Source organism: Symsagittifera roscoffensis, chromosome 5 (assembly GCF_963678635.1).
Source record: "Symsagittifera roscoffensis chromosome 5, txSymRosc1.1, whole genome shotgun sequence".
Classification (NCBI taxonomy): Eukaryota; Metazoa; Xenacoelomorpha; order Acoela; family Convolutidae; genus Symsagittifera; species Symsagittifera roscoffensis.
The window spans coordinates 20627353-20651926 of NC_087066.1; the positions used below are offsets into that span (position 1 = coordinate 20627353).

General features: G+C 35.9%; 1 protein-coding gene across 1 annotated transcript in view; it reads right to left on the bottom strand.

Moving 5' to 3' along the window:
• Positions 1-24574, bottom strand: part of LOC134846899 (dynein axonemal heavy chain 1-like) — a 513436-nt gene that overhangs the window by 214508 nt on the left and 274354 nt on the right. Inside the window, exons 2-16 of the mRNA XM_063864314.1 lie at positions 19771-20083; positions 19340-19587; positions 18610-18899; positions 18235-18399; positions 17867-18045; positions 13907-14162; positions 13198-13580; positions 12672-12805; positions 11094-11244; positions 10379-10572; positions 6710-6935; positions 3019-3197; positions 1919-2084; positions 1364-1519; positions 819-1017 (exon numbers count right to left, since the gene is read on the bottom strand). Coding sequence (XP_063720384.1) covers positions 819-1017; positions 1364-1519; positions 1919-2084; positions 3019-3197; positions 6710-6935; positions 10379-10572; positions 11094-11244; positions 12672-12805; positions 13198-13580; positions 13907-14162; positions 17867-18045; positions 18235-18399; positions 18610-18899; positions 19340-19587; positions 19771-20034 — 3190 coding nt within the window. The 5' untranslated portion in view covers positions 20035-20083. The remainder of the gene's footprint in view (positions 1-818; positions 1018-1363; positions 1520-1918; positions 2085-3018; positions 3198-6709; positions 6936-10378; positions 10573-11093; positions 11245-12671; positions 12806-13197; positions 13581-13906; positions 14163-17866; positions 18046-18234; positions 18400-18609; positions 18900-19339; positions 19588-19770; positions 20084-24574) is intronic.

Here is a 24574-nt window from a genome sequence, read left to right on the forward strand (position 1 = left end):
ATGAATCTTTTTCCTCAATTTTTTTCTTGGTCAATCAAAATACCAACTTAAGAGCTACCGAATCTTTTATAAGGATTATACAACTTTCGAAATCATAATTTAGTGTAACCAATGATCCTAAAATTATAAGCCTCATATAAGGCCCCATAGCACTCAAAAAACTATTTCGATTAACTGAAAAATATTTTTGAATTCATCTATCTAAATGCAGGAAAATTTTCTTCTATCTAAATGCAGTCATCCATTCTCGCAAACACCGTTTCAAATCATTGATAGCGCAAATGATGCTTTCCAAGATTGTATGATTCTTATCAGAGATTTCTGTAGTACTTACATAAGTATATCGATTGGTTAACAAAAAAATGACTCTCCGAGTTAACGGTAGGAGAACAAACAACAGTCATTCATTATCGCAATTTTGCTTTTAAGCATTCATTGCACATAATTATGATTTTAAAGGTTGCATAATCACTAAGCAAAACCCCATAGCACATTAAAAAGGTTTTATTGGTTGAAAAAGGAATTTTAGATTCTCCGAGTTAAACTTAGGAGAGCAAATAATAGGTCATTCCTTCTCGCAATTTTTGCTTTTTGACACTCATTGTTTTAAATATGAACCTAAAGCATTGAAAAGACAATTTTTGGGGAAGGCTTAATTCCTTTTTCTCCAAAATTTGTCTTTGACAACATCAGATTTAGAAAAAGACACTGCCGTTATGCTAAGTTGGGAGAGCGACGCAGTTTCTACAGACTGAAGATCAGTAACTTCATTTGCAAAAGGGGGGATAGTTTAAGCAAGTAAAGTGTCAGTGACGTACATGGTATGTCTTTGAAGGACTTGACTGCCTTGTGGATGTTCTTGAAAGAGTTGGTGACACATGTCTCCACTTGTTCTGCGTCCACACTCTCGAGCACGTCGTTCATCCATGATTCGTACCACTTGGCCCAGTCCGAGGCTGTCATCCACAGGTTGCGGAAGGGCTCGAAGTCCCTGATCAGTTTGTTCACCACGTCGTACTAGAGTAAAAGCATGAATAAATTAAGTGAATTGAGTTTTAGAACACGTAGAGAGTTTTTGAACGTGTTTTTGTGTACTATCATCAGGCTAGTCCAAAAAATTACTTTAGAGATCCAATCATGAAGATGAAACCATTCACTCCTAGCTAAATTCTCATCACGTTGTCGACAATGATGAGGATGATCATCATGGTCTTCAGTATCATCATCAGCGTCTTCAATACTTGTGGGTAAACACTTAAATTAGACTAACTCACTCAGCCAGCTTTTTGTCATGAGAAACTGAAGTGGTTGTCTGGGATCCCAAAAATGGAGAACACTATGTAATTAATACTGGAATGCGTACATTGGTTACGGGTTGGTCGAACAGTCTCTCCCTCTGGTTGTACAGTTGAGCATCTGTCTGTGCCTGCAGGAGGCTCTTGTGAACCCTCCTCACCTCATTGCCAATCTCAACCGCCTTCTGCTTGTCAGTGTAGCCCGCGAACCCAGCCACTGTGATCTAAACACAAACAAACGGTTGTGATTGTAACTTTACAATAAGATACCAGTCTTTTAGTTGCTATTCGAAGTCCTGTTTTAATTCAATTTTTACATTAATCTTATTTTTTTAACTTAGTTATTCTTAAAAAAAAGAATGCCAGTGGTATCCTAATCCTTCATTACGAAACTCTTATCATACCGTGAGAATTTGAAGTTCAGACCAATACACGGGCGAAAAACAAGCTCTCTTCGCTTTCGACTCCAAAAAAGGAAACTTTTCATCGATTTATTGAACGCATTCGCCGAATGTTTTTGTATTGTGACCAGGGCAGATCTACAACCCCCGCCCTGTATGTGATAAAATTGCAGTTGACAATAGTCCTATCCCTCCTTGAAATGTAGCATCTTTCAGACATACCTGGAGTGAATCGATCTTTTCCTGGAATGAGGCCTGGTCTGTCTGCTGTAAAGTGCGGAACCTCTCCTCGTCCGCCAGCAGATTGTCCTCGGTTTGTGCCACCTGCTCCTCGATCTTGTTGGGCCAGAACAGAGCTGTGTACTTAGCATTGAAGTCATCCTGGGACCTAGAGACGAAAAACATGTCAATTGATTTCAAATACGACTAGCGGTTCTCCGCAAAGAGCTGAACAGCTGGTATGTTTGTTTCTTTTTCGTTCGCGGATAAATCGTGTGAACTAACTAAGTAATAGTTCTGAGACGAAACGGAAATTCTATCAAACTTCTTATCTAAACTTTTCTTGGATGTGTTAAGATTAATCAACACTGAGGCGAAGCGGAGTTTCGCAACACTTGCTATGCAAAAACACATTGCGCTACAAAATAGTGAATGAAAAAAAAGACAACAAAAATCTGAATAATTATGTTGGATAAAATTACTTAAAAAAATAACGTGGCAAAAGTTGAAAAATTACAGCTACAAAAACTTCATAATTGTATCGAATGAAGTTCACAAACAGCCCTGAAAAAATGGAAATCACGACCCATCCAAACTGAAACACATAAACCCAAACGGATATATTTTGCACTCGAAATTACGCAAATTAAGTTGACTCTTTCGATATAAAATAAACTGAAACTGAAACCTAGAAAAAGGAAGCCTAGAAGCATCTATTTTCAGTAACAAAAAATACAAATAGTTATAAAAAGTCACTCCCACTAAGCAACTTTTTTATATAAATTTTCAGTTTTATCATTACATTTAAATTACTATGGCCTGTGATTAGTGATGTCCAACATTAAAACTTTCAAAAACGGCTTCATATTAAGTTTTGTCTTTTTTGAAACGCAAAATTGATACCTAAATGGTTAGTTAACCTATTTTGTCGAAAAAATATCGTTTTCTCCTGGCACCTTCAAACAGACCGACGGCTTAATGCTGAGCGTTTATCAATATCTGCATTTATCAATATCTGCATGCCATATGTAACTGCTTTGCCATGGCTATGGTTCATTATGGTTCGGTTGCTTCATTAGGGGTACTGTCTGTGGACTACTCACAAGTTGTAGTTGAACTCCTCAATGAGCTGATAGTCTTCCATGGCCTTGTCTATGGTCTCCTTGTGCTTCTTGATCTCAACAGGGATGGTGGCGATCCACTCCCGCATCTCTGTCAACTCCTCGATCGTGTTCGGCTTCTCGTGCAGCTTGCGAGAGATCAGTTTGAACTGCTCACACGACTAAACAACACCACTGATAAAATTTCATGGAATACAGTGCTGATTTAAGTTATCCGGACCAAACGCATTAAATTAGAAATTTGAAACGTGTTTTTCTCAAATTGGGTTGACTTTAGGTAAAAAATGATGAAGACAAAACTTGATTAAAATTTCAGCAGAACAATAATGGTGCAATTTATTTTGCAAAATTTAGGCACAAAAAGTTACCCCAAATATGCATCATTTTTCATTTTTGGCTGTTTAAGCTAATCAAAAACTACGCCGAAACAACTTGGTCGATCAATTGCATAATTGAATCAAAATGAGCCTCTTAAGTAGCCCAACAAACTTTAAGAAGGGTATACTCTCCAGGGTAGCAGAAAAGGTATACTCTCCAGGGTATAGCACGAACCGAGAATATTTGTTTTTTTAAATCAAACAGGACATACAACTCACAAAAGAGAAAAACAATTATATTATTTGCAGCGAATAACAGTCCTGAGCTATACAATTATTGCCTATAAGATAAGTTTTTAGACTGAGAAACTATCGTAGAAATCCAACATTTATTACAAAGTTCAATGTCTATTCAAAATTGCTTTTAAATGCCTCTGTAATAATCGGCCATACATATCTTTTTGATCATGCCAATTTATTATTGGCTTCTTGAAGACACCACTCGATAGGCAGCTAACGGGCCTTTTTGGTGTTCTTCCAGGATAGGGTTTTTTGGTGGTTGTGATTTGTGTAGAAAATAATAGAGTTTGTTCCCCACTTCAAAACGGAGCTTCGCGTCATTTTCGATACAACGTGAGCGTAGCATTGCAACCTACCGAAAGTACAATGAGATAGAAACAACTAAGTCGAAAAAAAACATCAAAAAAATCAGACAAGGAATACAACCACCAGCATTAAGCAAGCTTTTAGTGTTTTCCGAGCATTCACTGAGCCGACAACACGTGGTTAAACGCTAATCGATTCGGAAACAAAAGATGCCAATTGAAATTGTTGTCATATAAAAACAACATTTTTGTTTGGAATAACAAAAAGTTCAATCTCAAAAAAACGGACGAGAAATACAACCACGAGCAATAAACAAACTCTTAGTATTTTCCAAGCGTTTACTCAGTCAACAACACGTGATTAGATCCCAATTGATCCGAAAACAAATAATGCCAAAAGAAATTGTTGCCATATAGAAACAAAAACATTTTTTTTGGAAACACTAAAAAGTCAATCTCAGTAAAACAGACGAGAAATACAATCACCAGCATTAAACAAAGTTGTAATTTTTTCTGATCGTTCACTACTGAGCCAACAACACGTGGACAGACGCCAATTGATCCGAAAACGAAAAATTTTGAAATTCCAGAGAAATGCTGAGCCATTAAAAAGTTTTTTTTTAAACGTTTATACTAGCAACCCACCTGATTTGATCAAAATAAAAATCATAAAATTTTATCTTTCAGCCGATGCAAAACCATTTCACTAAACCAACGAATTAAGAGCCAAACTCCTTGAGGTGAATAAAATTTCTAAGCGAAAACAAAACAACAACAAAAAAAGAAAATATACGAGTCAGGGGTAGTAAAATTATAAAACCACAAGAGTTTATCAACGACACTTAAAATTACAACAAAAAAGCGCACAGCCTAAAAAATTGTGGTATGGCATTCAAGCCAACAGAATATAAATCGACAAACTATAATCCGTTTATTCAACTTTTCCCAGAAAAAAATTCAATTTCAGACACTGAAAAAAACAAGGTCCGGAAGGGATATGAAACCCAGACTATAGGTCGCAAAAGGAACCGCATAACCTTCAGGCATAAAAATTAGGGGCCTGAAAATTGAAAAAAAAATTGATAATTAAGCAGCTCAATTTCAATTACAAATGTGTAAGAAAAGTTGCTTACGGGAAAACAAGTCTATTTCCCGGTTAAAAGATATTTGCTCTCGCAAGTGTAACACATAAGCCAAGCGAAGCTTCGCGCCACTTGCAATAAAAACACAAACATAAAAATAAGAGCCAATTAAAAATCAAAAAATAATCCTAACAAATTAATCATAATAAATAACTTAAAAATGAAACGTCGAAAAAAATTTTCAGTAAAAAAAATGAAAAATGGTTGAAAAAAGTACTAGGTGAAACAAATATTTCGTATGTCTCAATTAAAGATAACTAGGGGCCCAGCTTAAGCTGAAAGTACGTGAATCAAATTTTTTCAATTTATTATACTGATGCGGTACGAAATGCGTTACTTCAAAATAGGACTTTGTTCAATCCTTAGTTGTTTATGTACAAAATTAACTGAGAAAAATGAAAATTTTGCAATAAAGAAACTTTCGAAGGATATCACATTTCGCTTACAAAAACTTGAGAAATCTCCACTTCTGCAGGAAAAATTCTTGCAACCAATTCTTTCGATTGAGCGTTACGTCTCAGATTCGATAGGGGGGCTTTTAAGAAAATTCAAAAAGTTTCTAAAAATGGTCAGATGTTCCAAAACTCGTTTTTCCGAAATCAACGAATTTTTTTCTGAAAAAGCATGTCTCGAGCGCTGAACTAGAGAGAAGATCCTAAACCTGTTTTCTCGATTGAACACTTAATGTGAGAATTGACACGGTAAGTCAAAACGGTTCCAAAAAACGGTAAAAGTCTCAAAACTTTGAGTTGTTTGAAGTCCATAATGTTTTCTTGAAGAAATTGGGCGTATCCAAGTATACACGTAGGCTTCCAAGCACCTCATGTTTTGATTACACTTATGATAACAAATTTGGCAGTATTGAGAAAAGACCAAAAAGGCTGTAGACAGAGGGGTTGAGTAAAAAAGACTAGGGAAGTAGTCAGACACACAGAGAGTAGAAGGTCTTCCCATTGGTACCCTCTGTTTTAAAAATTTGTTAAATCGTTTTTGAGAAAAACTAAACTTAGCAAAAAGTGAAAAAAATTTCCAAAGCGTATCAAAACAAACCAGAAAACCCAATCCGATACATTTTCATAATATCTGTTTTTATCAAACGGAAACTCTAGGCAAAGATGCTAAGCAAACATTTGATTTTTAAATTATTAACGAAAACAAATTTATGAAGCGGAAACAAAGCCGGCAATCTATGAAGAGACACCAGTTGAGCCGAAATTTTTTTTAAAAAAAAACTTTTAAAAGTTGCAAGTCCCCCCTGACACTACATACATAACACTTGACTTGCAACTACCATGATATTATCCGACAAAACAGATAAACGAAAGTCTGACAAATCAACGTTTATCGGAAAAAAATTTTCAATTGCACACATACTGAAAAAAATGACATCGCCCGGGCTTCGAACGAAAGACCTTAGGGTGCAAAGCATCGGCGTTATCTCTTGTCCCACTGGCAAGGACCCTGAGAATTGATAAGGTTCAGTAATAAAGCAAGTTGAAAATTTGTAAGAAAAGTAGTTTAGGGAAAAAGTCTACTTCCCGACTACAAGACACTTGCTTTCGCAAGTGTGACTATTTCCCATTAGAAGTCTGAAAATTTGCACACTTACGTCATCCGCTTGAACTCTGAGTTTCTTAGCCAGCAGTTCCAGCACAGCATTGGCCAGATCGCGACACTTCTTGGACAGGTTCTTCCTAACTGGCTCGACGTTCACATAGAAGGGTCCGATTACGACGTTGCTGGGCAACAGATTTTCCAGTCGCTCTTTCTCGGCCAGGAATCGATCCACTTCTGCTTTCACTTCACTCGCACTGTGCTCTTGGCCGTCGTACTCCCTAGCAGATAGCAGAATTATTACGTTATATTTATTATACTTTTAAAGCGTAATATGAACTGGCATAGAAATGTTGGGTTGTACCTGTGAAACTAATTTGGAAGGAAATGATCTCTACAATTTGAACACAATTTTTACATTAGACTCGCTTAGGTAATTTAATCCGCTTAAGTTAACCCAATCCCTAGGTGAAAACTGTCAAGTTAGATTTTTTTAGCTGAAACCTTCTTTGCTTCCTTGAGCTTTAAATTGAGGTTGGCGAGTTAGTCCAGGGGAGTCGTGAGATTTGAAAACTTTTCGAGGGATATCAATTAAAGAAAAACATATTCCTTAATTAAATCGCACCCAGATATATTCTAAAATCCACATCAAGATAGCTGGATCAAATTCAGCAGAGAAAAAAGAGAACTAGCAAAAGTAATATTTCAACAACATGGTGATTTTACCTTTCCAATCTAAAAATTATTTATTTATGACATTGTACAAATTTGTTTGATTTTGAGCATGGTTTTTCAATGAGCATGATTTTAGGGGTCCAGATCTGAGTATACTTATACGCTTTTCTGAAAAGAAAGCAATCATATTGATAAAAAGGTCTAATTCACTTTGAACAGACCAAGCATGAAATACACGTGGTAAAATTATAACCATGAACAAAAACTGCATTAACTCGCCAATGGTGTTTTGGTTAATAATAAATAATTACATGCACTTTGTAATACTACTAGTGAAGCTCGAAAAGTTAATAAACAACAAGTAAAATTCTTAAGAAACATATACTCTATTTAATCCTGAAAAAAAAAGTTTCAATTCCTGATAGTTTTGGAACCATTGAAAATATTTTCTGGCGTTTAAGGAAGTGATGGAAATGTTAAGTTTTAACGAAACAAAAAAACATACCGTCATTAAATAGTCACAGAGACTCGTTTAGAAAACAAAGCTTACATAGATTACAAAGAACTCAGAGATAGATGGCATATTACATGTCTGCATGTTGTAGTTCAACCGACTTCTCACTCTTTGTTTTCGGTTCAATCGCCGAAAATGTGGCCCCATTCTCTTTGCGACGGGTTCGGCAAAGACTATTCACAAATCAGTTCTCAGTATGGTGTAAAAGAATGTAAAACGTACGCCTACGTTATTCAAAGCATAATTTCAAATCATGTAAATTATTCGATAGGCAAAGCAAATCACAAAACTGAACTAAAATTGCCGTAGTTGAAATTGGGCTTCAGAAAAAAAAAATACCGAGCAGAATTATTCCCTCACTTTCTTTGCAAGTCAGAATCTTAAAAACAAAACAACTCCAAAATTGAAAACAAGCGTTTTATTGAGTCAAAACATAAGTGAATACATGCGGCCATAATTGATTGATTCCAAGAAATCTGTTAGTAAAAAATTGTCATAAAGCAGCGAAAACTAGGAAAGATAAGGTTGAACATGACAGCTTGTACACGCGCAAAGACCTGAATATTGTCATTTTTGAAAACCAAATATATATATATTTTTTAATTATTGCTTCAGCGCCGTGTTAAGTACGAAGTGGTATAGTTTTCATCTAGTAATCGTCATTTGGGCATTTGGGTCGAATCGCTCGGCTCAATTCAATTTCCAAAAATTTCAGAGCTGGATTAATTCTTCGCTTGCGCTACGCATTTAAAAACCCTTAATTGTCTGAATGCCAATTTATCTGTGACGATTAGTTGCTGGTAAAGAAAATTAAAAAACCATAAATTGTAAAAAGCCACAATATCAAATATCAAGTGTGAAAATTTGAGAAGTACGGATTTAAAAAGACCAATTGGCTTACTTCAATTCAATTTGCAGCAATTTTTTTTAGAGCGGCATAATTTTCCACGCTTAAAAAAGTCCAGCCCGCATAAATTTTTCAACAGCATGGTCAAAATGGCAATTTTCAAACCCCGGAAGCTTTACGAAAAAATCGAAAGTAAAATCATATTTGTATATTTGAACTCAGTGAGTCAAATTTCGAATTAGGTATAAAAACAATTTTCGGTAAAAACTATTATTCCGATATCCGAAAATTGACTGAATAAAAAACACCCCAAACATAAGTAATCCGCATTTCTTCGAAATAAGCACCCAATAATTTTACTAAATTGTCCAAATTTTAAATTTTGAGCTCAGAATATAGACATACTTTAGATGATATAAAAAATACAGCCACTCACGATTAGATAAAAACTCGAAATTTTTCAGGTTACATAAAAACTCGAAAATACCTACCCTAGCGCAAATAATCTGAAATTTTTTGGAACAGTAGCTCAGTAACCTTAACAGTAAGTTTTATGTTAGCCAAGAATTAAAACAGCCAGTAAACAAGGGGGGAATCAATGAACTCAAGAAACCAAAAAAAAACGACTGATTATTTTGAAACTACTGAAAAATATATATAACCTAAAAGCTATTTTGATTTTCAAGAATTTTTGCAAAATTAAACACTTAACAAGACTGCTCGTATCAAGGCGAAGCCCTGAATGTTCCGACTGCCTTTTAAGGTTTTATGAAGCAGTAATAACATTAAAAAATTAAATGTATTAAAATAAAATGAAATTTTTTTTATGAAAATCGCCCCACACGCCATATTAAGTAGAAAAGGATAGATTTCGCTCCTTGTAACAAATCAATTATGGCAAATAAGCTTCTTTCAACCAATTTCGAACGATTTTAAGACGGATTAACTCTCGCTTACGCGTTAATAGCGCGAAATATATCGCGAGTTAATTGTCCCAAATTGGCCAAAATGGCAATCTTTAAACCCCCATAATGTTACGAAAAATGATCACAGGTGAAATATCTTTTCAAATTTGAGCTCAGGGCAACAATACCTTTTGAATGATATTTAAAAAATCCATCAAAAATGGCTAGTTAAAAAGTCGAAATTGTCTGAAGAAAAAAAACCCCACCACGAGCACAAATATTCCGTTACTTTCGTATCGAAAGTCGGAACAATAAAAAAAATAGCCGGGTCAAAAATTCTAACTATCCCGCTGGGAACTTTGAAAACTAAAATTTATTTTGAAACTTAAAAACATTCAAGTTTTTGTTCGCGCCATTTTCACTTCCACTATTGAAGAGCATAATTAGTCTTCCAATTAGGTTTTTAATTTAAATAGATTTAAAAGGAAACCAAAAGTCAAATAGTGAAGAATTAAATTTAAGCGTGAATAAGATTTATAAGTTTTTCCTGAATAAAAAAAATAATAACATTGAAATAAGGCCCACTCCACTCCGTTCACTGACATCTAAAAAGAAACAAAATGCCACAATTTGAGTCTTAAACTTGAACCATAGCAAAAAATAGCCAAACTAAAACTGAAAAAGATAAACATAATGAAATATCAAATTGAAGTTCAAAACAAAGACGCTACAATAACATCTTATGATGTCAACTATGATGGTGTCATATTGCTATAGCCTTACTTGATGTATGCCTGTATGTCGGTGTTGATAAGTTCCAGGAACTGTTCGTGTGCCCTGGCATATCCTATCAGAGGGATCTGAGCCTGTCTGATTGCTCTGACCATATCATCTCTCAGCTGGTCTATGTGTTTCTCATGTTCGCCCACTGATTCGAGGAGTGCAATGTCCGCCCAGAAAATATCCTTCATCACAAACTAAAACAAAACAAAGATAGTCGGATACTGTGCAAGTAACACAGAATGTTTCCGCCACAGCTTTTTAAGTAATAAATTCAAAAACTATAAAAAATTGAAACTTATTTCATTTTTGCGCCATGTTTTCTTTCGTTTTTTTTCAGCAAGGGTGATTGAATTAAGTTGAAAAGGTGCAAAAATTAGAGCAATTAGTGACTTCTATTATTTGTGAGGTTTCAATTATTGGCGTTTAAACAACTAAAACATAGTCCATAAGCAACTAAGAAATTCATACCGGACGCAAATGTAATCAATTTTAATAGTGTAGAAAATTGTAATAAAGAGCGTTAACTTGGGGTCTTTCAACTTAAACGGCTCATCTTTGAAAATTCAGAAAATGAGAAACATGAATTAAGATTGCTTGCATCTGATAGGTTGAAATTAAATAAAAAACCAATAAACTTGGTTCAATTATTCATTCGTTTACATTTACATTATTTTTAGAAGGTTATTTTTAGGTTTTAGAAGACAGAGAAACTTACTTTTTCTAGCTGTGGCACTTCCTGTGTGGACTTGATGGCAGAGTCGAACAGGGACACTAGCATGCTCTCGAAGTGGGGCAGATTGACATTGTAGTGGGATCCCTCCTGGTCTAATGCCAACTCCACGGAGAACAGGGGGTTCTTCTTAGGCCTACACAGATCACGTACGTAAAGTTAACAAAAGGAATTAGTTAATTATAGTTATTATTGATCATGACTGGCTCTTTTAGAATTTGAATGGAATAAAGTTATTTAATTGATGCAATTCAAACGGAGCCAGAGAAACGAATGAAGCAAGATATTCAAAAACAAAATATCCATACAATCAAACTCTATAAACGCAATTCTGTCAATCTACGAAATTGATGAATGAGAGCTGAAATCAAAAATTTCCAACATGTAAGCATTATCGGACAGTTTTATGTTTGATCAAATAATCCCTCAGAAAAGTGACTTTTTTGGGCCAACATATTGTTTCTGGGATTGCGTTTCGCAATAGATCCAAAATTCTGATTTCGAATCATGGCTCCGCTTTATTCTCTTGAAAACATGACAGCTGAGAACAAATCACAATGGCAAACTCAATCCATGCAATTTGCGCAAACTCGTGATTTCACAACAATCTCTTTACTCACGATAGATTATTCTCGTCTCGGCTTTCTTCAAACTCATCGCTAGCAGAAGACAGTTTGTTTCACAATTCGAAACTGATCATTTAAAAACTTGAAGAACGAATTACGCAGCTCAAAAAATTAAGTGATGCTTGATGAAATGTCAATAGATAATTTGCACCTCACAATGATGACTTTCGTTTGCTGATTTTTAAGATCGCCAAGAGCTAATTGTTAAATTAAAAAAGACGCGAAAGTTTTTATCGGCTTCTTGGATATAGAACTGATCATCCAATAAAAAGACTACTTAATTATTTTTAAGAGCAAACAAATTTGCAGAGGTTAGTTGGAGCTGATTTTAGAGGGACCGTTTTTGAACTCGATTTATCAAGTAAGTGCAGGGGCGGATCTCGGATTATCTCAACGGAGACGAACTTTCACAAAAATTTGAAAGTTTTGGCTAGAAAATAATGCATTTTTCCGCGTTTACCCTTTCAATTTAGTTTATCTTGTTGTCCACGACACAAGGGTAGATCTAAGATTTTCTCGAGGGTAGCGAGCGGCGGATTTTCAAAAAATTTTCGAATTTTGTCGACAGTCTTTTTTTAGGTCGACCAAATTGATTTTTACGAGCACTCCATTGAAGAAAAAAAACAGGCCAAAAAAAGGTCTTTTCAGGCACTTTTCGGAAAATTTTGGCCAAAGAAATTGCGTTTTTTTGGTGCGCGCCCCCCGTTAAAATAAATACATATTGGCGCCTCTAGAAAAATTTTAAGGTTGGTCGGCTAAAAAAGGATGACGTAAAATAATACCAAATGTGGTACCCTTTGATTGGTGAGTGAGTCGAATCTCTGAATCCCCCTAAATCCGCCCCTGAATAAGTGCATTGACTCTTTCGGTCAGTTGAGTTTAAGTTGAACAAGCTGGGCGATAATTCCATCTATGAAATGTGATGATGATTTCTCACTTGAAAGGGGATGAGTGAAGGGGCGTGTCCCAGGTGAACTCCTTCTCGTCCAGTTTGAGAGTGGCCACAGAGGCGTCCACTATCATCTGCACAAAGGACACCAGACTGTCCTGCACCAGGAACCGCAGAGAGTCCTACCCAGTAAATACAAACAAATTAGCAATCAGCGTGGAACAGTCACTAGAATCACTGTCACTAGAATCTACGAGGTTTCGTGGTGGTAGTTTTTGTTTCGAGATAATCGATGCTCGAGAAATACTTGTCGCCGTGCCAGAGAGTTTCTTTAGTTCTACAGAAGCACGATTTATAAGGGGATACATATTCTTTGGTAGGGCGGATGTCGGGAAGGAGAAAATTTGCAGGAAAGAGACAGTTTACCAATTGATCTCGCAAAAGCCAACTGTTTGCTTGAGGAGTGGAAGATGATAACTTGACCCACTCTTTGCAAAGTTTTAAATAATACATTGTGCTCATTTTTTTTTTCATTTCAATTTTTAATTCTGCAATCAGATCAAAATCAACTAGCCTGCATGCAGAATTTGACCATCTCCATGAACTTTTTCAACTTCGAAATTTGGTACACTTCCCAGTTGGTCTCGTATAGATTGAACCAGCCACGGCCCACGTCACGAAGAGCTGCTCGAATCTCATTGGTCAACGAGTTCTTCCACTGGTCTTGTAGGAACAACGAGACTGTTGACGTCATTTGATCTTGGGTCTGAACAAACTCCTCTACTTTCATCTGCTTCAGAATGGGCACGTGGAAAAGGCATTTTCCCGACACTTCGTTGCACTCCGCGCGCACTTTCATGATGGCGGCGATTGCTTCTGTCCGAGTGAGAATGGACTCGAAGGTGAAAGCGTCGAACTTGGCGGGGAAATCAACTTCTGGCACGTCTGGGTGGCGACCTAAGTCGTACATGTTTTCAAACAATCCGCAAAACACTTTAATTAGTTTCAATACTTAACGTATATAATTTGAAGAAGCAGAATAAAAATAGGCTTGAAGCAAAAGTTAAATGGGACAAAAACCTATCAGGTTGAAAAAGACTTTTAGAATCGGTATCTTCTTCTTTGGAATAAACGTTCTTAAAGCCATTCAAAAATTTCCATTAAAATCTTACTCATGGCAACCAGTTTAGTTACTACTCCTCGTATCTAGGTTTAGAAATGACCTTTGTTGACCCTAAATAGAGACAGCTCATTAAAATCAAATGAGAAAAAAAAACACTCACCTTTGACTTGTACAGTTTGAAGTTTGTCCGCTTGCTCTTTTGGCAGTTTGATGTAAGGATAAGTGGCCTGGTTCTTAGCCACTATCTTGTCAAAAATGAGTCTGTTCAGAGTACGAGTGAAGTCTATGTTGATCTCGTGTCTCAGTCCCGGGAGAACTGACTGTAATTCCGAGTTGTTCTCCAGCGTCGACTGTTTCGAGAAACACGGGGTTTCTAGAGCGAACTTGCACATTCGTTTGAATGAATCATCGTCCAGCTGAACAAAATATTCAATTTTATTAGATTTAAATTGAAGTGAATTAATGAATATTATATTCACCAAAAGAATTAAATAATATCGTATATGACTTATGAAGTGTGAAAAAAAAATGTACACTGTTTTGCTTCGCAAATGTTTCAAAGAAGGAATCTTACTGTTTTGCTTAAAAAATTTGCTAAAAAATTTTAAAAAAATTAATTAATTCAAAAACATGCCAAAAAAAAACACAAAAATCAAAGCACGCAATACATAGGCAGACGACAATGGAGTAAAAAACTGTTATTCAAAACTTAAAAAAAGTTGTCGTAAAAAATTGCCAAAAAGCTTAAAAACCAAAAAGCTTTGAAATTTTGAAACTCCAAGTTTTTATGCCACTCAGAAAGCTTACACAAAAAAGTGTTTTCACGTTTGAAAGGATGTATTAAGATGCAACTAAATCCATGTCAAATAAATCAAAACCATTTGAATCGGATAAATATTTTAAGCAAAACAACGAAAACAAAAAGAAAAATGAAATTACAAAAAATCTTGGCTGATAAATTTACAAATTATAGGAAAAAATCAAACTGAATTTCAAGTTAAATTGCTTTAAGTAGAAGAAAAATCTAAACTCTGGAAATTACACCGAGAAAAATAAGCAAACAAACAGTTCACCCAGCATTTTTGTCGTCCCGAGCATGAGTGTTACCGCTAGGCTAAATGTGCAGATACTGTCATTGATGAAATTTCTCATGAAACGGTTTTCTGGTCAAAATTTTGCTCGTCAAACTCAAGCTTAGCGAAGAACGCAGACTCTGTTTAAGTATGATTGCACAATTACACAGAGGTCAAGTGGAGCTTCGCACTACTTGCTACTCATCTACCAAAATTTCCTATCACGATTTGTTTCAGATGATGTTCTGTTAAGATCAATTCTGTTCTGTTCGAGAAGGACTATTGTAGACCTTAAGCTAGCAGAAGAACAAAAATTGCCAACATTACACAGCGCAACTAGGCCAAAAATACTTGGGTAGACCACAGTTCCGGCAAATAAATACGCCCCGATAACATGATCAGAAAAAAATGAAATTTGAAGTTAATTAGCCTTCTCACCAAAAAATTGACGCAATTTGAGAATACTAGGCTGATTTAAACTTTGCTATCTGAAACTATCAATTCAGTCTCGAATTCGAACACACTTTACCACTGCACTTCTGGACCTACATTTTCCAGGGAACTAAGAAACCAAGCTATCACATGATTCAAGTGATTTTGTGAAACAATTTCTTTACCTGGAAAAAGTCTATATTGTGATTTGATAATGCTTGTCAATACAGACACGAAACGAAGCTTCGCAGCCTTCGCGATACAACAATGACATGGTAGCATGACAAAAGAGCTGATTGAAAATGAGACGAAAGCCGCTGTCAAAAAGTTATTTTTATGTTCAAAAAATCTTTATTTATTTTTATGTTTATTTAGCAAAATTTTCAAGTATTTGTCTCGAATTCTTTAGAATAAAAATCCTTTTGAGAAATATATGCCGATCAAAACAATTATATGTTAAATAAGCGCCGCAACGAAACTTGCGGGGCGGCAAAAACCGGCACAACTTGAGCAGACACTCGATGATCCGAAAAACCATTTAAAATCCCATTCAAAACACAAATGCATGATAAACTTATTTTTTTCATCGAAAAAAAAGCAATATGAGGCATATAAGCGATTATCACATAAACCTTGAATTATTTAGCTAGATGACTACAAAAAAAATTATTATAATTATGTCAAATCGGAGTTGGTAAAACAGTTTCAACACAGAGGCGAAGCTGCGCTTCGCAAGAACAAGCGAGGATAAGAGCTGTAAACAGGCAAAACAAAATGAAATTAAAAAAAAAAGATTAAGAACACACTTTGAAAAACAATTTGTTGAGATTAGGAGTATCATGTTCTCTGCTCCACAACCGCTTGCACATTCATCTGCTCCACAACCGCTTGTATTTTCTAACACTATTCACCAATAAAAGAGCTATAAATTATGTCAATTTGTCAACTTAATACAGCAAAAATCCGACCCAAAAAAATAAAACTATTTAAATCTTCCAGATTTGAAAATCCGACCGGTTGATTATGAGTCTCACGTCCTCGCATCTGCACCACGGTCACTTGGAAGTAAACTAGTGACCCAGCTAACGCTGGATCTATATGTGGCCCAGCTAACGTTAGATCTACCTGTGTCCCAGCTAATGCTAGATCTAATATTTTCAATTATATATTGTACTGATACGGGAATGTTTAATGTTCGAAATTTCAAAAAAGTGGACTTTAAGCTAAACCCTAGTGTTTCTCTGCTTAAGTATTTGATTAACTGCTTAATTACAGGAGAAAAACTACTACTTGCTCTTTCAGTTGAGAAAATTATCTTGAAAAGATTTGGCTGGATAGTTTTTGAAAAAAAAACTTGAAAAGGATTCCAAAAATCGATCAAACATGTGACTGTTCCTAAACACATACACTTTTCCAAAATTTGAAAATGAATTATTCCAAAGTCCATATCACCTTTTCTACAAAACGAACTGGAGAAAAACAAAAACGCGGGGAAAATATAAGTCGATTGTTAGTTTTAATGAACTATCAACCTCAGAATTAGCAGGTTCGTTTTTGAAAAAAAAAAATTTCAAAAATTGGATATTTTGTAAGGCCATGACTTTTTTCGAAAGCAGGGCATAGCCGTTTGCGCAAATAAGATTTGCATACCTGATTTTTTTCTTTCGGTTGAACTCCTAATCTCATATTTGGCAGGGCAGTTTTTGAAAAAAGTCAAAAAGTTTTAAAAATTAACAAAATGTCAAGAAATGGGCTTATTTGAGGCCATATCTTTTTTACCGAATTTACCGAATAGCCGCCTGAGAAGGGGAGATCCCTATAATCTCTTCTTTCGATTGAAACCTTCATCTCAGATTTGTGCATTTAATATTTGAGAAAAGGAAAGAATTTAAAACAAATAGGCCAAAAATCCGACTACTGAAACTTTCGAAGGCTGTAGAACGTGACGTAAAATGAGAAAAGGAAACAAAAAATTCAGGCACATGATAGAGAAGCCGGTTTTTCTATTGGTACCATTTTTTTGAAAATTGTAAATAGTTTTTCAGAAAAATTGAAACTTCTAAGGAAAGTGCAAAAAATTTCTAAAGCGTCGCAAAAAAAAAAACGAAAAACAACAAAGTTCGTGCATTTTCATAATACATGTTCTTTTTCAAACCGGACCTAAAACTAGCCAAAAACAAAGCAGCAACATATGCCATAAAGTTGTCTATGCTTCGTAAAAATACAATACGCTTCGCATGTGTAAATAGGTCGGGTAATTAAATTGAAGACAAGCTCAAAAATGTCTGTTGGTTGAAGTAAGCTGATTTAAACAGTTCAGATGAGAAAATGGATGAGTGATTTTGTTAGAGTTGTTTAATTGTCAAAAAATGTGTTCCGATTTGATACGGTTGATTGTCGCGAGCGCAATTCTACTTCAGAAAAAAGACATAAAAAAGAAGAAATTCAAAAAGAGACGTACAGTTAGCAACTTTTTATTGTAATCAATTTTTGCAATTATCGCTTTGGTTGGATCATTTTGAGCGACCTATACAGCGACCTACATCTACTGGTAACTTTTGGAGTAATTATCAAAACTTTGAGACAAAGAGAATTTTTTTGGCCTGTATGCTCACATCTGTGACTCCATCCATGGGCATGCAATCTAGGTAGAGGTGGTATCTCAGATGCGATTCTGTCTGATGTCTCTCCTCGAATGCCTCCTTCACTCTGCGCGCAAACATTTCAGGGTCCTCGCTCTCAAACATGACCTGGATTCGGGGTACCCAATACTGCGAAGCAGATAACTGCACGCCTAGCAACAGAACAATAACTCAAAAAGTTTTTAAAAAATTAATCTTCTAATGATCGGGTTTCTGACATCTTGTAACACGATTTAGTTTTTTTTACAATTAGCAGATATAATGAGATTCCACTTCCCAATTTCCAGAAAAAAAAATTCCAGAATTAAATATAGTATCTCGTTTTCAGAGTATGGACTTACTGTCAGGCGTTGCTGAAGACATGTCGCTGAGGGCCCGCCCATTGTCAGACGCAATCTTCCCCTTCGAATTCACTTTTTGAACCAGGAAGACTTCCTTTACCGAGTCATAAGACAAGACTCCAACTTCGAACCAGTCATACTCAATCGAGGGATCCTTGGGGTCCACTAGAAAAAAAATAGTGCATTCATCAACAAATTTTTTAGTTTCACATAAAAAACTCTATCAAATAAACTGGTCTACACAAAGTTTTGAGCTTGAATCATCAAAATATTCCAGACAAAAGCTTGCAGTATAAAAATAAATATCACAAAAATAGCCATGTTAAACATCATGTTATGGATAGATGACAAAACAAATCCATTTTTCTTACTCACATTTGGGCAATTCGTCTTTCTGTGGTAACAGACACATGGCAGGAACTGGTTTATGGTTGCCAGAAGAGTCCAGTCCCGATTCCACCCACTCTCCGGGCGTCCTTGAATCATACTCGGTGTTGTCGAATATGTGCAGCGGCAGGAAAATGGGAAAAGGATTTTCGGGATCTGACTGCATGCCTCGAGAAAATTCACTAGGATTCACTCGTTTTGGCATTAGTTTTTTGGTGTCAATGCTTAGCTGTTTGAGCAATTGAGGTAGCGATGATGAATTGTATTTTCGCTTTTTTCTGAAACGAAGGTAAATATATTTAAATTTCGCAGACTGAAGCATATCTGAACACACTTATCTAAGAAAGAAAATTCGAAAGACGAGAATTTTTTTTCAAATACAGAAAAAAAATTACTGAATTATTTTTCATTTTTTCCCTAAAAATTTCGTTAGAATTTAGCAAAAGGTCAAAATTTTAGTACTAAAATAATGTTAAAAAACTAGTAGAAAAAACACCCCGTACGAGTTTTTGTTGAGAATGTTGAAATCAGGAAGAAAAAAACAGGCCCTAGGTCATAATTCCTTCCCTTTACTTCGTGAAGAGGTCGGACCAAAAAAACAATTGGTACATCTATCGGAAAAATTTTAACACATTTTTCTCTCGTATTCTTTTGCCGAATTTATTTTTCTAGCAATCTATTACTGCTTTTACTGTTCACAACAAGTCTTTAAAATTACCGCTCAATTTCCACTTTTCTGGGACATTGCCCGGGTAGAACGTAGAATGGGACTTGAACTTTCGGTTTGTAACTTCCCTCTGTGAAATCGGAATCTCTGAACACCTGCGTGGTTCTTTTAGGCCTGCTCTGGTTAAGTTTTTCATTTATGTCTGCAACAGGTGTAAAAGATGAAGCTGCCGGAGTATGCTTTTCAGTTCCAACTTCAGTTTGCAATGGTTGCAGTCGTCGAGCACCATGACTTAGCCCCTAAGACAATCAAAAACTTGACAATAAAAATGTCAAACCTGGTAAAAACAAAAACAAAAACAAAAAATTTCAAAAATTGGTTTCGGTATAGTGAAATTTAGAATAACTAGTTGGAGAAAAAAATTAGAGACAAACAATTTCTGATCAGAACCGAGAAGGACAAATATATTTTGAAAAACTCACTCCAAACAATGCTTCATTCTGTCTGTTGAGGAGCCGGTTTTCATTTTCAGAATCCAACACATCAGAATAAAAGCCCCGTTCTTGAATTACTGGATATTGGATAGGGTTTCCATCAGCAGTCTCAATATTAGACAGAACAGGTCCGTCGGCTTTTGGTCCAGCCGAAACTGGTGGACGGAGAGAGGACCCAGCTCTTTTAATTCTTGAGCTGGACGGTGGCCTAGGGGTATGAGCCCCCGGCTTTGGATTTTCGCCTTTGGGCATTTCAGGTTCTAGGTCTATTCAAACACGTCTTTTGATTAAAGCCAAACTTTCTGAAATGATAATATAGCTTCATGTTTGAAGCTAGTGTAGATCTACAGTTCTAGAGCTTATTCGGTGAATTCCCCGATATCTTAATTTTCATAGGGCCCGAAATAAATAATCATTCGCACAAATCCTATTTTTTTTCTTAAATTCTAATTAATTGAAATTTGAGCCACGATTAGCTCGATTGTTTGTTTTTTGTTCGAACAGCATAAAAGCAAGCGGCAGAATATTGCGCCAACGATATACTAGCTTGCAAGCAGAGGGTGTGACTCTATATTAGAACCGGTTATCGCCGCGAAGCGGCTACTCCCGAGTAGCGCGCCCACGGGCGAACTTATACCAAGACTCTTAACCGAGACTCGGCTAGAGTGATCTTTGACTAATTGAAAAGACTTTGGACTTATGCGACTACTTTTTGGGACCTATAATTACGCACCACCTATTCATCATTTCTTTGTGGTTTTTTTGTCAACTAGATGAAAAATCTAGCGCAACTTCACTGAAACAAATCAACCAACTCTCCTTTTTATAGAAAACATGCATAAAAAATTGGTGTCGACTAAAACAGTAATTTTTAGTCGACATGAGAGAGAAAGAGAAAGTTCCATAAATGCGCAAAAGAGTGATACCTATGCATCACAGAAAAACGTAATTGGTTAAATAGGGTTTAACAAGCGTCAAAAATAAATGACATTTTAATAAAATAAAATAAATTAAAATTAATCTAAAATTAATTTGGTCAAGAACTAAAATCAAGTTGACTAACAGTGTCAATGTTGATTAATTCAGCTTATCTGCACAAGATAAGGCACGTCAACGCAACACTCAAATCTGCATGGTTAACGTTGAAAAACACTATTGGAAAACATTGACCGAATAAATTTCAGTCTAGATCAAATTAACGAAAATGAGTTTTCAAAAACGCTTTTTTTCACGAACATTTCTTTTGGCGAAATTTTAATGCCGTTAATAAACATTACTTGCTACTTTTTGTAGAGCAATGTATGATGAAATATTCCGTAACAGTTTGCAGTAGGAGTTGTAATTTTGAAAACTTCAAACATGTCAAAATTTTCGACTTAAAAAACTTTCATGGAAAATAATGCGCCGCTCTCTAATTCGAAATATTCAATTGACTTTTATGCTCTAATTTTTTTGATTCGGATTTTGCCGATCAGGACAGGACACCCATTATCCGTTTGAACAAAAAATGTACAGAAACAGTTCAGAAACTATCTAGACGAGCTCTCAACAATTTAGAAGGTGTTTCTTGTGTTTACAATAAGGTTACTAACTCGATGAGTTGTTTTCGACAAATATGATGTTATTTGATGTACATATTGATTATGAAACTCTCAACTAAAAAAAATTTAATTTACAATTTGAAAAAAAAAAATTTTTTGCGACTTTAAAGAAAGTGAAAAAAAGTTGACTCCTCTTGACTTTTGACGAAGAAAGATTTATACAACAATTAAGAAACCAAAATGCAACTATAAAACTAAACAAGATTAAAGCGATACTCTACAGAAGTAAAAGTATAAAGGATAAAGTTAAAGCAAAAGGATAAAGCTTAACGAAGCGGGCTCAGTGCCTTCAAAGAAAACAATGTCAAATGAACAGTTTCGATGCTCACAAATCCCAATAGAACATGAAGTTCTGATTGACTCAAATCCTGAAGCCAACCAAAAAATTGAATTCAAATCAGCACTGATGGGCAATCTGTAACAAAGAGAGAAAATCCAAAACATCTACAACCAACCGAGACAATAGAAAAACTCAAATTTTGACGGTTGTCGCTACCCCAGAACCAGAAGCTTTTCTCAAGCATAAAGAGTCAAGGGCTGCTACTTTTGTGCAAAACTGTGTTACAATAGAACTCCTAATAACAAGATCAAATAGAATCTAACCGAAATTAACCAGGATGAAAATAACAAATCTGCCATTAGTATCATAGTAACCGAGATAACAGTCAGGAGTCCCTTCATCACGTATTCCAGTCAAAATCCTTCACTGTCAAAATCCTCGGATTTTTGCGATTTTAAAGAAAGTGGCTCTTGTTCCTTTTCCCCCCACCATCAAATTTTTACATGTAAATTTGTTGACTACATTGTCCGATTGCTATGAAAATTTACACACAGACTAATAAGGCCATGACAAACATAATTGATCCTCATACTCAACCTCGTAAAACCACTCGTTACACTAATATATTGAAGATCGTGTGAGGTGGGGGGTAAGGGAAGGAAAAAGAGCCAAGAAAGTGTACAGCAAATAAAAAAAATTGACTGCTTTTTGATTTTTGACGAAGAAAGATTTATACAACAATTAAGAAACCAAAATGCAACCAAAATACTAAACAAGATTAAAGCGATACTCTGCAGAAGTAAAAGTATAAAGACTTTATCCTTTATACTTTTAAATCGGGTAGGTTTTAAAAGTTGTTACATTCGCCCAAGTACTACACAGTGACGAAGCGTAAAAAAAGTACCTATTGACGACTGGCCGGCTTCAGTTACCTAGATTCTACTCATTTTTCACCGTCTCGACCTAGCCAGTTGATTTTCTGATCTGTCTAGGGCTAAGTAAAAAGTTACCATTTTTAGGCCATCAGTCAAACGACTTTTAATCAGCTTCCGTTTACATGCGAATATAACCACATAAATGGGTCTCGGATACTCAGACTACATGATTGCTATTAAAAACACGGCTCGAATATCCTATTTTACTATGTTTTTGGTGACAGTTCTACGTTAATTCCATTGGAGATGGATTGCACTTGCCTCTTTCTAGCTACTCATATTCTAAAATATCAAAAAATACCGGTGTTAATTCAAAGGTTTATGGCAAAGGAAGTAGCTACTTATTATTTGTAACACTTGTATATTATAATTTCTCGTATCGAGTTGCGTGTTCTCATTGAAAAAACGTAACCCGTATCGATTTTAATTGAAAAGGACTTAAGCACTTGTCATCTTTTTTTTTATCATTATCACTTCCATATCTAGAAAATTTCCCAGGATTTTGACTGGAATACGTGATGAAGGGACTCCTGACTGTAACCTCGGTTACTATGACACTTTTGACTTTCTGATTACCTATAACCATTGGCTCAAAAGTCAGGGACACTATCTCTTGTGTTTTTCCACCTCGAACGGTCGGAGCCAATTCGCTTCACTTGCGACATGAGACTAAAAACCCGTTACAGCTTAAAGGCCACTACCAAAATACCCCCCCCCCCGACTCTTTATTCTGTGGTGGGATCAATTTGTGTATCACGTCCAAAGTTCCTAGGTCCTCATCTTTTGTTGGTGTTAGCCTCACTCGTTCCGTGACTTCCTCAATCAAGCTTGCATGGGGATGGGGACACCAGGAGGGTCTCAGCGATTTCCAAACCGTTCCCAAATTCGTAGTCATCATGCCATTTCCATTCCCCATTCTCAATTCCACTCTCTTGCTCGAGCGCGGTACGCTTATCAACTTGGGTGTCGCCTCAAGTAGCAGGCCTAGGCTCGACATAACAATCATAAAACACACTCAAGAAAACTAAATTGAGTACTCACATGTCGGCACACTCGGGAATTGGGATAACTAAAGTAATCAGTAGCTCTAGCATTAAGTTTAATAACTTGAGAAGTTTGCTATTAATAAATTCCAGGAAGGGAAATAAGTTTTGACTCGAGAATTAAGTTTTGGAACTGGACCATTGGGATACCCCAGCTGTCCACCTTTCCACTGAAGGTTCACTCTGGTTCATTTCTTCTTTATCTTTGCTCTGTTTACAATCGCTCTGCTTCCTATTCAGGATAGGACAGCTCTGTTTGCGTTTGATTTATATCTGGAAATTGCGAATAGCAATTTCCCGCTGCTTTTTTTCAGGACTTTCCTGCGATTGTAATTCGGTTCTTCTGATCATGTATTTCTGAGATTTTCAGTTTTTGAGAGAAAATTGAGCATGACAGGCTCAATTCGAAATTTTGAAAAATTTAATTTCATCCCAAAATTACGTAGTTCGTATTCCTCAAGGTCAAACTTCCAAATATGACCGACTGGCACATACTCCCCGGACTCAAGATCGTTGTCCTCATCGCGTGTTGCCGTCTGCCAGTGAATCCTCAGAGTTCTGAGTGTAGCTCAAGATACAGTGCCAGTGGTCATTTACAGAAGTTTGCAGCAGACTTAAGTTTATCTATACCCCAAAATTCACAACCATGTAAAATTGTCACACTATCGCTAAACAGCAATCAAAATCTGCATACACCTGCACTTTTAATTCCTGCTTTGCGAGCTAATGATTTAAAAAAAATTTTGTCCTATCCAATCAGGAAATTGTCATGCAACATTTTGATTTATATAAAAATTATATTAATAACAATACTTTGTTTCGTTAAAATTTCTTTTTTGTGACATCGGATTCCATCCGAGTTCACACTGGAGCCCCTTTTTTTCCTCTCAAGACTCAAGAAACCCACATTGAGCTCCCTGCTCACTTTGTATC